This window comes from Emys orbicularis, chromosome 4, assembly GCF_028017835.1.
Source record: "Emys orbicularis isolate rEmyOrb1 chromosome 4, rEmyOrb1.hap1, whole genome shotgun sequence".
NCBI classification, from domain to species: domain Eukaryota; kingdom Metazoa; phylum Chordata; order Testudines; family Emydidae; genus Emys; species Emys orbicularis.
Genome location: NC_088686.1, coordinates 151759114 through 151772405, shown reverse-complemented (window position 1 = coordinate 151772405; position 13292 = coordinate 151759114). Strand labels below are relative to the sequence as shown.

The 13292-nt window shown below is 51.4% G+C and overlaps 1 protein-coding gene across 1 annotated transcript in view; it reads left to right on the top strand.

Annotated features, from left to right (window-relative positions):
• The first annotated feature begins 2905 nt into the window (after positions 1-2905).
• Positions 2906-13292, top strand: part of FNTB (farnesyltransferase, CAAX box, subunit beta) — a 33528-nt gene continuing 23141 nt past the window's right edge. Inside the window, exon 1 of the mRNA XM_065402535.1 lies at positions 2906-3018. Coding sequence (XP_065258607.1) covers positions 2926-3018 — 93 coding nt within the window. The 5' untranslated portion in view covers positions 2906-2925. The remainder of the gene's footprint in view (positions 3019-13292) is intronic.

The window sequence follows — 13292 nt, the reverse complement described above, 5'->3', positions numbered from 1 at the left end:
TATGAAAAATCCCCCCTTTGTCACTACCCCCCCTTGCCTCCAGCATGAGGGAGACTTGCTTGTGCTTAACTGGTGTCAGCACCCTGACCCCACCAGGCTGTGAGCCACCCACACACTCTCCTCTGAGCTCTGCCAGCCTTTACTCTGCCTTGCGGGTTAACAATGGGACACCCCAGTCTCTGAGCCCCTGTAAAGCGTTCCCCTGTAGTGCCAAGCCCCTTGTCCACCGACACTCACAGGAATAGCAGCGCTGCTATCCTCAAGGGAGCAGCGTACACCCCAGCTTGTCTGGTTCTGCTCAGGACCAGCTCCTTGGTAAATATCACAGCCCTGAGATGTATTTATAGTAGGGCTGTCAAGCAATTAAAAAAATTAATCGCGATTAATCGCACCTTTAAACAATAATAGAATACCATTTATTTAAATATTTTTGGATGTTTTCTACATTTTCAAATATATTAATTTCAATTACAACACAGAATACAAAGCGTACAGTGCTCACTTTATATTTATTTTTTATTACAAGTATTTGCACTGTACAAAAAACAAAAGAAATAGTATTTTTCAATTCACCTAATACATGTACTGTTGTGCAATCTCTTGATCAGGAAAGTTGAACTTACAAATGTAGAATTATGTACAAAAAACCTGTATTCAAAAATAAAACAATGTAAAATTTTAGAGCCGGCAAGTCCACTCAGTGCTACTTCTTGTTCAGCCAATCACTCAGACAAACAAGTTTGTTTACATTTACAGGAGATAATGCTGCCCGCTTCTTGTTTATAATGTCATCTGAAAGTGAGAACAGACATTCTCATGGCACTGTTGCAGCCGGTGTCGCAAGATATTTACGTGCCAGATGCGCTAAAGATTCATATATCCCTTCATGCTTCAACCACCATTCCCCAGGACATGGCTGAACAAGAAGTAGGACTGGGTTGACTTGTAGGCTCTGAAGTTTTACATTGTTTTGGTTTTGAGTGCAGTTATGTAACAAAAAAAAATCTACATTTGTAAGTTGCACTTTCTCGACAAAGAGATTGCACTACAGTACTTGTATGCGGTGAATTGAAAAATACTATTTCTTTTATCATTTTTGCAGTGTAAATATTTGTAATTAAAATAATATACACTTTGATTTCAATTACAACACAGAATACAGTATATATGAAAATGTAGAAAAACATCAAAAATATTTAATAAATATCAATTGGTATTCTGTCGTTCAACCGTGCGATTAAAACTGCGGTTAATCACGATTAATTTTGTTAATTGCGATTAATTTTTTTGAGTTAATCGCGTGAGTTAACTGCGATTAATCGACAGCCCTAATTTATAGAGAAAACAAGGGGAAGTTTATTTATTTAGCATGTGCATAGTCATTTAGCCAAGTGATGGCATCTTCAGTGGCATGATGCAGTTCTTCTAGGCTACCGCTGAACCTAGTCAGCAGGCATTCATTGACAATGTGCGTCATCGTCTGTGTTGTGTCACAGCTGCACACAGGCCTGTCACGAAGGCCCCAGCTATACTGGTTGGCCGCACAGAGACCTTGCCTGGTCCAGAACCTGTTCAACAGGGACCATTGGCGTTAGGGCTAGGTGACCAGATGTCCCAATTTTACAGGGACAGTCCCGATTTTTGGGTCTTTTTCTTATATAGGCTCCTATTACCCCCCACCCTCTGTCCCGATTTTTCACACTTGCTGTCTGGTCACCCTAGCACTCGGGGCAGGTCAAAACCAGGCAGGCAAATTGTGAAGTTTATTACCAAGATTCAAGAGACGCTGGGCAAGGATCATGGAAACAAAAGGTTACATATAAACCAAATCCCTAACTTGCTTTCTAGGGACTAAGGTTTATCTCACCCAAAGCCTTCAGCAGCATCTTCAGCCAAGGCTGGTTGTGATCCCGTTTACCTCCTAGGCACAGAATATGGGGGCGTCTTTCTTGCCTTCTGCTTGTATCCCCAAAGTTCATTGTCTGATCTCGGAGACAGTATAACCCTCCTCTGGGCTCTCTCCTGTTCACTTCACATCTCTCTGTTGACTTCGTATGCAAGTATGCCTACAGTGTTAGCTTACGGGTGTAGTTTACATCCCAAGGGAGAGAGACGTCAATACATAGGTCAATACATAGGAAACCTCCCGCTGTGATACACACCCTAAGAACGAATTTGCAGAATACACACAGAATTCCTTACTAGCTGTACATGCATTTCACAAGGGTAACAGTCATCAGTGGGACCCCGGCTTTCATTTAAGACCTCCCATTACACTCTTTGGTGACCCAGAATGTAGGAGTCAGGACATTCCTGTAACCCCCTTGCTGTTGGCATTGGGGGGTATTTGAGGAACACGGGGCACAGGGGGGCCATGCTACGGACACAGGGGAGTGAGATGCACCAGGGGCATGCGGTGGAAACACTGGGGCATGCAGGAGGGGCAGGCATGGTAGCAACACATGTGGGAGTGGGCACAGTACAAGCATGCAGGGGACATGCTAAGGGCACCTGGGGCACAGGGCATGCTAGGGGCACATGTGGAGGGGGACACACTAAGGGTATGCAGGGGGCACATGTGAGAAGGGGACATGCTAGGGGCATGCAGGGGACATGCTAGGGGCACACGTGGGAGGGGGGCCACGCACGCACGCGACAGGGGCGGCATGTGCCCACGCGTGCGCCAGGAGCGCACAGGCGGGGGCAGGCAGCGCTGCAGTCCCGCCCACGGCCGGTAGGGGGAGCCCAGCCGGCGCCGCGCAGGCCGTCAGCGGGGAGGGGGCCACCTGGGCGCTGCGCTCGGCCGCCTGCATTGGCGTCCTGCGGCCGTGCGGGGGAGCCGGCGAGCGGATCGCGCCCGGCCCGAGCCTTTCTGTCCCCGCCGAGCCGCCGTCGGGCTGCCCGCCTCTCCCTCCGCTGTGGAGCATGGCAGCTGCCTCCAGGCCCCCGCCGGGTCCCGAGCCCGGCCGGGATCGTCTGCGGGACGACGGCGTGCGGACCCTCACCTCGGCCGAGCAGGTGGGGCCGGGACTACGGCTCCCGGCGTGCCCCGCGCGGGACTGGCTGGCGGGGGCGGGGGGGTTATAGAGCGGGAGAGGGGGGCTGGCCCGGGCTGGGTGGGGGGGGTTATAGAGCGGGAGAGGGGGGGCTGGCCCGGGCTGGGTGGGGGGGGTTATAGAGCGGGAGAGGGGGGGCTGGCCCGGGCTGGGGGTGGGGGGGTTATAGAGCGGGAGAGGGGGGCTGGCCCGGGCTGGGGGTGGGGGGGTTATAGAGCGGGAGAGGGGGGCTGGCCCGGCCTGGGGGTGGGGGGGTTATAGAGCGGGAGAGGGGGGCTGGCCCGGGCTGGGTGGGGGGGTTATAGAGCGGGAGAGGGGGGGCTGGCCCGGGCTGGGTGGAGGGGAGTTATGTAGCGGGAGAGGGGGGCTGGCCCGGCCTGGGTGGGGGGGTTATAGAGCGGGAGAGGGGGGCTGGCCCGGGCTGGGGGTGGGGGGGAGTTATGTAGCGGGAGAGGGGGGCTGGCCCGGGCTGGGGGTGGGGGGGAGTTATGTAGCGGGAGAGGGGGGCTGGCCCGGGGTGGGTGGGGGGGGTTATGTAGCGGGAGAGGGGGGCTGGCCCGGGCTGGGGGTGGGGGGGAGTTATGTAGCGGGAGAGGGGGGCTGGCCCGGGCTGGGGGTGGGGGGGAGTTATGTAGCGGGAGAGGGGGGCTGGCCCGGGCTGGGGGTGGGGGGGAGTTATGTAGCGGGAGAGGGGGGCTGGCCCGGGGTGGGTGGGGGGGGTTATGTAGCGGGAGAGGGGGGCTGGCCCGGGCTGGGGGTGGGGGAGTTATGTAGCGGGAGAGGGGGGCTGGCCCGGGCTGGGTGGGGGGGTTATAGAGCGGGAGAGGGGGGGCTGGCCCGGGCTGGGGGGGGGTTATAGAGCGGGAGAGGGGGGCTGGCCTGGCCTGGGGGTGGGGGGGTTATAGAGCGGGAGAGGGGGGGCTGTCCCGGGCTGGGGGTGGGGGAGTTATAGAGCGGGAGAGGGGGGCTGGCCCGGCCTGGGCTTGTTTTATGATAACGAAGATAACTGCCCTGCTACTGGCAGGGATGTGGGAGTTTATACCAAGGAGCCAGACTAGCCTATTGAGCAGAGCCCTGGGCTGGGGCCTGAGTGGCCTGTGCTCTCTTCCCGGCCTTGCCACTGCTCTGCTGGGTGATCTTGGGCAAATCCCTGCCATTCCCCGTGCCTCAGTTTCCCCTCCCACCTTGTGAGGATTGTGAGTGCTCTCACCCCTGCAGCACAGTGCGTGAGGGGGCGTGTTGGGAGCAGTGCCCAGCATCGTTCATCCGGAATGGGCCGCATGGAGAGCAGATACGTGTTTGTGGAGTTAGTTTAAATGTCACTGGAAACAGGTTGCTGTTGGGAGGTGCTTGAATTCCTCTGCACAGGCGTGAGAGCCGGAAAGGGCAATGTGGCCGTAGACTGCCAGGTTCTGTTGGCCAAAGCGAGAGGAACGAAGAGAGCAAAGGCTGTGAGTGGTGGAAAGGAAAGAGGCTATTAAAACAGACAGAACAAGAGTCCGAGCTGGTGCTAGGTTTCAGAGGGGTAGCCATGCTTAGTCTGTATCAGCAAAAAAACGAGGAATCCTTGTGGCACCTTAGAGACTAACAAATGTATTTGGGCATAAGCTTTCATGGGCTAGAACCCACTTCACCAGATGCATGGAGTGGAAAATACAGGAGCAGGTATAAATACATGAAAGGATGGGGGTTGCTTTACCAAGTGTGAGGTCAGTCTAATGAGATAAATCAATTAACAGCAGGATAACAAGGGAGGAAAAATAACTTTTGAAGTGGTAAGAGAGTGGGCCATTACATACAGTTGACAAGAAGGTGTGAGTAACAGTAGGGAGAAATTAGTATTGGGGAAATTAAGTTTAGGTTTTGTAATGACCCAACCACTCCCAGTCTTTATTCAGGCCTAATCTGATGGTATCCAGTTTGCAAATTAATTCCAGTTCTGCAGCTTTAGTGATCTAGGCGGGGTGGCCAACCTGCGCCGAGAGGGAGCCAGAATTTACCTATGTACGTTGCCAAAGAGCCACAGTAATACCTCAGCAGCCAGCAGCCCTGCTGATCAGCGCCTCCACCTCCTTCCCCATGCCTCCTGTGGCATGGGGGAGGAGCGAGGGCATGGCAGGCTCAGGGAATGGGGCAGGAAGGAGCGGGGGCATTGGGAGAAGGGGGGGAAGTACAGGTCGGGCCTGTGGCAGAGTCGGGTTGAGCAGTGAGCACCCCCTGGCACACTGGAAAATTGATGCCTGTAGCTCCAGCCCTGGAGTTGGTGCCTATACCTGGAGCCACAGGTTGGCCACCCCGATCTAGGTAATAGAAGAAGTCCAGCGGAGTTCTGATTTCAATGTCCTTATCTCCATGCCCAGTGGCAGTTTCAGCAGGCAGCTATAAGCATGGGCAGGAGTGTTGGGTCAGAATGGAGGAAAGTTCCCCAAAAGATGCATCCATTTGACGGTTTTGTACTTGTGCCCATCACCATAGTGTCTGGGCCCCTCCCACGTTCATTAGATTGGCATTGCAAGGTCCCTAGTGGACTTTGAGTCTTCTGCTCTTCTCGCTTCTCCGGCCATGGGAAGCTCTCGTTGGGTAGGTTTGTTGTGCTAACAGTCATTCTGTTTCTGGCGGAAAAGCTGTATTAAAGGAGACGTGGTGGCATTTCCTAAAGCTGCCCAGGATTTGGATGAGTTTAATCTCTGCTGGAAGTTTGTTCTGCAGCCAGATCCCTTCGAGTGCCTTATCTCAGTCTCTTATAGGCTCTCACACGCTTCGCCCCGGGCTTTAGGCGCTGCATTGCCCCCGAGAAGTGCTCCAGAGGTGGAGATGCAGCCGGGCTTTGATCCATTCGTAGCTTTCAGAATCAGGACCAGTTGGCTGTCGTCTCTTTAAATGAAGGGGTAGGGTTCTTCGCACAGAGTGTAGCTGATTAGGTTCTGGAGAGATTTGGGTGCCCATGCTGGCTGGCCCTGCGGTGAGTGTGTGCGCCCTAGTCGCAGGGACAGTATTTGTTGAGCTCTTTGCGTTCATTGCCTGACTCAAACCTGGCGCATCTGTGGTGGAAACAGGAAGTTCTCTGTGGTGGTGGCAAAGATGAGCATGTTTCTTCCCTCTCCCCTTCTGGCTGTCAAGTCAGAGGCCTGATGGGGAGGGAGAAATAGACGTGTGGGTGTGTTCCAGAGGAAATAGACACTGGCAAATGGAGATGTGTGCTGAGCCCCAATAGGTCGGTGTGGCCCTGGCATTCTGAAGTGTGGGATACAAAACCACTACTTAATCCATCCAGAATTTTGCCCAGTGATTGCCCTCCCTTGCTAGCCCTCTGGCATGATGATGGATGCTGTCTATGTCTCCTGCCCGCGCTTGCTCCTTTCTGCCCCCTCCTGCCTTAAGGGCAGTTGTGGGGAGGGGGCAGAGAGGAGCAAGTGGTGGGGCAGCCCTGCTCAACAGCTGATGAGGGGAGGGCAGGACCAGCTGCTGAACAGCTGATTGGCAGCCAGCCCCAGGACCACCAGAGCAGCAGCCCCGTGGGTGCTGAGCACGCTGTATTTTTTCTCCATGGGTGCTTGAGCCCCTGAGCACCCACAGAGTCGGCGCCTATGCCTCAGCATCTGAAATGGCTTCCTGGATGGGGGGCATCGGTGCTGATCCAGATTTTCATAGATTCCAAGGCCAGAAGGAGCCACTGTAGTCTGACCTCTTGTCTAACACAGGCCAGAGAACTTCTCCCAATAATTCCTAGAGCAGAGCTTTGAGAAAAAACATCCCGTCTTGATTTAAAAATGGTGAGTGACAGAGACTCCACCACAAGCTTGGTAAATTGGTCCAATAGTTCATTGCTCTCATGGTTAAACATTGACACCTTATTTCCAGTCTGGATATGGCTAGCTTCAACTTCCAGCCACTGGATCATGCTATGCCTTTGAATGTCTGGAGTTCATCCCCCAGGGCAGGACCAGCAGGCATGAAAATGCTTTTGGATCCTGGAGGCTTATCTGTGAGGGACCTGTTGCTGGTGTTCGCTATGGCCGGCAGTTCAGTTAATGCTACAACCCCTTTCCACAGTATAATTTTTCTGACTAGTTATTAAGGAGTGATTTGTTTTTTTCCTGGTGGCCAGACTGCGTATAATGGAAGTGTTCTGCATTGGTGTCTATGCACTTATGTCCTGGGCCCAGATCTCAGTGGGCTATTCCCGTGAATACCCTGCTCATGCTGCGGCTTTTCACTGAGTTTGTAGTCAGGCACTGGCCCTCCGTGTGGTTTGTGACCACACACCATAGGTGCAAGCCTCAGGCCACCACTAACCCTGCTCGGGGCACGCCTACAAAATGTCAAATTTCAATACGGGCAGCTGCCAGTGCCTTGTTTAAACCAGTGGCTCTCAACCTTTCCAGACTATTGTATGCCTTTCAGGAGTCTGCTTTCTCTTGGTATCCCCAAGTTTCACCTCACTTAAAAACTACTTGCTTACAAAATCAGACATAAAACCACAAAAGTGTCACAGCCACACTATTACTGAAAACTTGCTGACTTTCTTATTTTGACCATATAATTATAAAAAAATCAATTGGAATATAAAGATTGTACTTACATTTCAGTGTATAGTATTTAGAGCAGTATAAACACGTCATTGTCTGTAGGAAATGTTAGTTTGCACTGACTTTGCTCGTGCTTTTCATGTAGCCTGTTGTAAAACTAGACAAATACCTAGATGAGTTGATGTACCCCCTGGAAGACCTCTGCGTATCCCCGGGGGTACATGTACGCCTGGTTAAGAACCACTGGTTTAAACTATTACTCCTGCTGGTGCTACCCCTAGTGGAGGATGTTGCAGATCCAGGAATTTCTTTGCAAGAGCGGGTCATAGGCTTAGATTGCTCCTTCTCTCTCAGTTCTGCAGCGTGCTGCTGTCCAACCCCAAAGCGGCTGCGTTTTCGGGGTCTTCTGTGTGTGTGTGTATAGCGTCTAAAGAGCTTTGGGATCCTTTGGAATTATATAAACATAAGGCGGCAAATATAAATAGTACCAGTGACCGGACTTCTATATTCAGCGTCAGTAGAGGCTGGATTTCTGATGGTGGAGAGGGACACTGGAGCCGTTTACTAAAGCAAGGGTTTGGCTAGGTGGGGCTTCCCCCAGCTCTAGCACAGAGAGCTCGCCGGCTCCCCAGGATGGCGCTCCAGTTCTGGAAGAGTTCCCAAGTCCTGCACAACTGAAGCTGTGCTCTGTTGTCTGTGTTGCTGGGGAGTCGAGACCCCAGTCGTAGGCCGGGCCCCCCCTGTTCTAGGTGCTGTATGGAGAGAACGCCGATGGTCCCTGACCCAAAGAATTTGTGGTCTAAGTGTAACCTGAGTGACAACAGGCAGATACGACATATAAGCGGTGCAGCTCCCGGGATGGGCTGGAGCAGATTTCCGGGGCTGGTGCAGCCCTGGCGAGCGTATTGACCAGACATTTACCAGAATAAATCGGGGTTTCACCATGCAGTGTTTTCTGGAGAGTCTCCAATATCATAGAGCAGGCAAATGCTGCCCACAATATATTTGTGTTCCAGGGTTGGGGTAGATTAGTGCAAATTCCTCCTACGCTAGGCAAGGCCAGCGCTCTTAGTGGGGAGAGAGCTCATGATCGTTCTCTCGCTATTCGTGAAGCACGCACGTGGCTCAAGAATGTGCCTGTTATGACCCTTTTCTTAGAGCTTTGTGGTGTCAGATTCAGTCGATTCGTGTTTCTTTCCCCTCCTTTGTTAGGGAGGATTTACCGAACACCTCGGCTGAAAGTGGTGCTTTTTGAGAAGTGTCCTGCGCTCGCATTTACCTAGAAACAGAGGATTGTTTTGTTGTTTTCATTAGAGAGCGTTGGCTAATTTTCTGTCCTCCCCACGGTGAGCCTGTGTGCGGAGTGGAAAGGGAGGGCCCTCAGGGTCAGCTGGACGGAGAAAGGGCGTGGAAGATACTTTAGGAGGAAAAAAAAACATCTCTTGACATCTTGCTTGTGATTGTTACTTATTAGGTATATGAGGGTAGCACCTAGGAGCGCCAGTCGTGGCCCAGAGCCCATGGTGCTAGGCGCTGTACAGACGCAGAACGAGAAGACAGTCCCTGCCTCCAAGAGCTTACTGTCTATTTCTGTTTTGTCTGGCTCGTAGCATGGAAGCTCCTTGGGGCCGGGGTTGTGACTTCCTTTGTGTCTGTCCAGCCCCTAGTGCAGATAGGCCCTGATCCCGATTGGGGCCTGTGAGTGCCCCCATAAGAGAAACACTAAATGATCTTAGTGCTGGTGGAAGGTGTCAGCCTGACAACCCTGGAGGCTTGTAGCCCTCTGTTCTCACCATGGCTTTGTACACGTAGATCCGCCTCACTCCTGCCCTGAAATGATTCCGTGCAGCGGTGAGGGGGCAGTTTGGTGTTTCTGGCTCACGCAATGCTCGTCCTCTCTGACTTGCATCTCCAGGGAGCGGCATCGCTAGCTGTGTTTATCGTTTCCCAGCTCTTCCAACAGAATAAACCCCCCTTTTGTCTCGGGTATAACTCGGGTATCTGTTTCCAGATCCAGAGAATCCCCACGCCACACCCAGATTGTTACGTTATGAAAAGATATTGCCATAGGCTTCGCCGACCACACAGTTTGTGTGCTTCAAAAACCAGACCTAGGGGTTATACTACCAAATCGAGTTAATGTTTAAATTTACATCTCTCTGCTCTCCCTCAGCTGGGAGTTCTGGGCTGGATGCAGGGATCAGCGGGTGAGATTCTGCAGCCTGTGTCATTCAGGAGCTCAGCCTAGATCAAGTGGTTCTCAACCAATTTATCATTTTGGGCTGCATATGCGACCCACAATTTGTTACCTGGGCTGCAGGTTGAGAACCACAGCATGTCCCCCACAGGCCTCTCCACAGACCCCTATGCCCAGCGCCTCCCGCCCAGAGACCCTTCCATAAAGTGGGGCAAGGAGTGGAGCCCTGGGCGGGGGCCGGCAGCAGGGACCCTGGACCCTGCTGTGTGGGGCCGGGCAGCAGCCCCGACACTTTACCCGGCCAAGTGGGGCTGAATGGTTGGGCAGCCAGGCGGCAGCCCCGACGCCGACCCCCGACCCTCTGTGGGGCCGGCTGGGTGGCAGCCCCGGGCCCCGCCATGTGGGGCCAGCCAGTGACCCCCACCCCACCCCACCCCACCCCACCATGCACTGCCCGGCCGGGAAGCCCAGACCCCGTGGTGCTGGGCGGCCAGGCAGCCAGTAATCCATGTGCTAATTGAGAACCACTGGAATGATCACAATAAAGCCAGAAGGACCAGAATCTGTTAATCTGTACACCATCCTAAAGTAAAAATGTCTCAATCTCTCATATTCCCAACCAAAAAAATCACAGATGGAGTTAAAATTGAATATATATCATTAACTGAAGAGTAAGAAACATCTCAGAAATGTTGTGATTATCTCCCAAAACAAGCATTAGAAACCCAGGAAATTTAGAATTAATTTAAAAGAAATCCAAGGTCTGACACAATCCAATGGCTGGAAGTTGAAGCGAGAGAAATTAGCGAGGGTAATTAACCATTGGAACGACTTGTGTATGGTTGTGGTGGATTGATTGGATGTTTTTCTAAAGTTGTGCTCTAATTCGTCCAGGGATTAATTCAGGGAAGTCCTGTGGCCTGCATTATCCGGGAGGTCAGACTGGATGGTCACAGTGGTCCCTTCTGACCTTAGAATCTATGACGCGTTAAGGTCTGGAGACGTATAGCTAGGGCACCCAAACAGCCTTAACTTGGCTTTATAGGGATGTCATGTCGTAACAATCCCATTATAGTGTAATACGGTTTGGTATCAGAGGTCTCAGAGTAAAGTGAACTGGTTTTTAAAGGCATTTTTTTCCTCGTGGCCAATTAAACTGAAGCCTGGCCGAGGAGCCGTTTTCTTTTCAAGCTTCCTGATAAGCTGCCTCTCTGTTGGAGATACATGAATTCCCCTTGGACAAACAAAAGTCACGTCGGGGTTGTTTGATGGCTTACGGGTACGTTTTGATTCCTTGAAAAGGAGCCTCCGATAAGGCAAAGCTAATATATACTTAGTTGAATAAACCCTGTCGGATCAGGCAGGGGTTCTGACAGGAGAGAGGAAAAGCCTTTGAGAGTTATTGGCATCAATTGATTCCTTTAGGGAGCAGTGACATTTGCAAAACACGGCACCATTGCTGCCAGATCCATCTTTGTACGTTTGCAACCTGATGAATTCCAGAACCAGCGACTGTGGTTACGCAGCCAACCACTGTCCCTACCCCTCACGCAAGAAGTGGCAAGGGCAGCCGAAGGCACCATGTGGCGCTGTTGGGCCATGGTTCCATTGGCTGGTTGTAGATGTGATATTTGGATGGCTCTTAGCTCTCTGAGATGCGAGGGTAGAGATGTCTCAGATCTCAGAAACAGAGCATCTATCAGCTCTCGGCCAATCGGAAAAGACTGACAGGAGTGACCGGCCAGAAAACCAAGTAGCAGGAATGTTCTAGCAAAGAGCCTGGCCATTGTACTACGTCTTTGGAGTGGCACGGTGGCCAAGGCCATGCTCCAGCACGCTGCTAGGCACATGCCTGCCTCTGCTCATGTGAGCAGCCCTATTGACCTCAGTTGGACTGACTGGATCAAGTCAGGTGTGTGCTTAAGAACTGGCTGGACTGGGGCCTAAGTGTTCATTGCTGCTGCAGAAAGGGATTTTGGAGTGGCCGGCCGCCTAGGCAAGAGAGATTGGGAATTCATGGCACACACAAGAATGACATTTTTAAGCCACTCCTAGCCCCTTCCCGTGATCATTCTTTAAGGTCTGTCTTTGGAGCATAGAGTCATAGCAACATAGGGCTGGAAGGGACCTCGAGAGATCATCTAGTCCAGCCCTGTGCTGAGGCAGGAGCAAGTCAGCCTGGCTCATCCCTTGCAGGTGTTTGTCCCACCTGCTCTTAAAAACCTTCCTCAGGGTGAGTTTGTAATTCACAGCCAGGTGTTACTGCTGAGCCTCTCCCTTAAAAGGTCTGGTGACTTGTGGCACTTTCTTGTTGACTGGGGATGGTTGACTTGCCGCTGTCTCATGGTGGTTGGTAGCAAAGTATGGTCTGTACATTGACTTGTAGGGCCTCAGCGTGCTGTAGTGGCAGTGGAGCGGTGCCCAGGTGTTAACAGGGAGAACGTCCCCCAGTGTTGTTTTCTCTCTCCAATGATAACACATCTATAGTTCCTTCCAAAAAGGGCTCCAGAGGTGACCATGGCAACTACAGGCCAGTAAGCCTTACTTCAGTACCGGGCAAATTGGTTGAAACTATCGTAAAGAACAAAATTGTCAGACACATAGATGAACATAGTTTGTTGGGAAATAGTTAACATGGTTTTTGTAAAGGGAAATCATGCCTCACCAATCTACTAGAATTCTTTGAGGGGTCAACAAGCATGCGGACAAAGGAGATCCAGTGGATATAGTGTACTTAGATTTTCAGAAAGCCTTTGACAAGGTCCCTCACCAAAGGCTCTTAAGCAAAGTAAGCTGTCATGGGATAAGAGGGAAGGTTCTCTCCTGGATCGGTAACTGGTTAAAAGATAGGAAACAAAGGGTAGGAATAAATGGTCAGTTTTCAGAATGGAGAGAGGTAAATAGTGGTGTCCCCCAGGGATCTGTACAGGGATCTGTACTGGGCCCAGTCCTATTTATGACTGGAAAAAGGGGTAAACAGTGAGGTGGCAAAATTTGCAGATGATACAAAATTGCTCAAGATAGTTAAGTCCCAGGCAGACTGTAATGAGCTAGAAAAGGATCTCACAAAACTGGGTGACTGGGCAACAAAATGGCAGATGAAATGTAATGTTGATAAATGCAAAGTAATGCACATTGGAAAACATATGATGGGGTCTAAATTAGCTGTTACCACTCAAAAAAGAGATCTTGGAGTCATTATGTATAGTTCTCTGAAATCATCCACTCAATATGCAGCGGCAGTCAAAAAAGCGAACAGAATGTTGGGAATCATCAAGAAAGGGATAGATAATAAAACAGAAAATATCATGTTGCCTCTATGTAAATCCATGGTACGCCCACACCTTGAATACTGCATGCAGATGTGGTTGTCCCATCTCAAAAAAGATATATTGGAATTGGAAAAGGTTCAGAAAAGGGCAAAAAAAATTATTAGGAATATAGAACAGCTTCTGTATGAGGAGAGATTAATAAGACTGGGACTTTTCAGCTTGGAAAAGAGGCGACTAA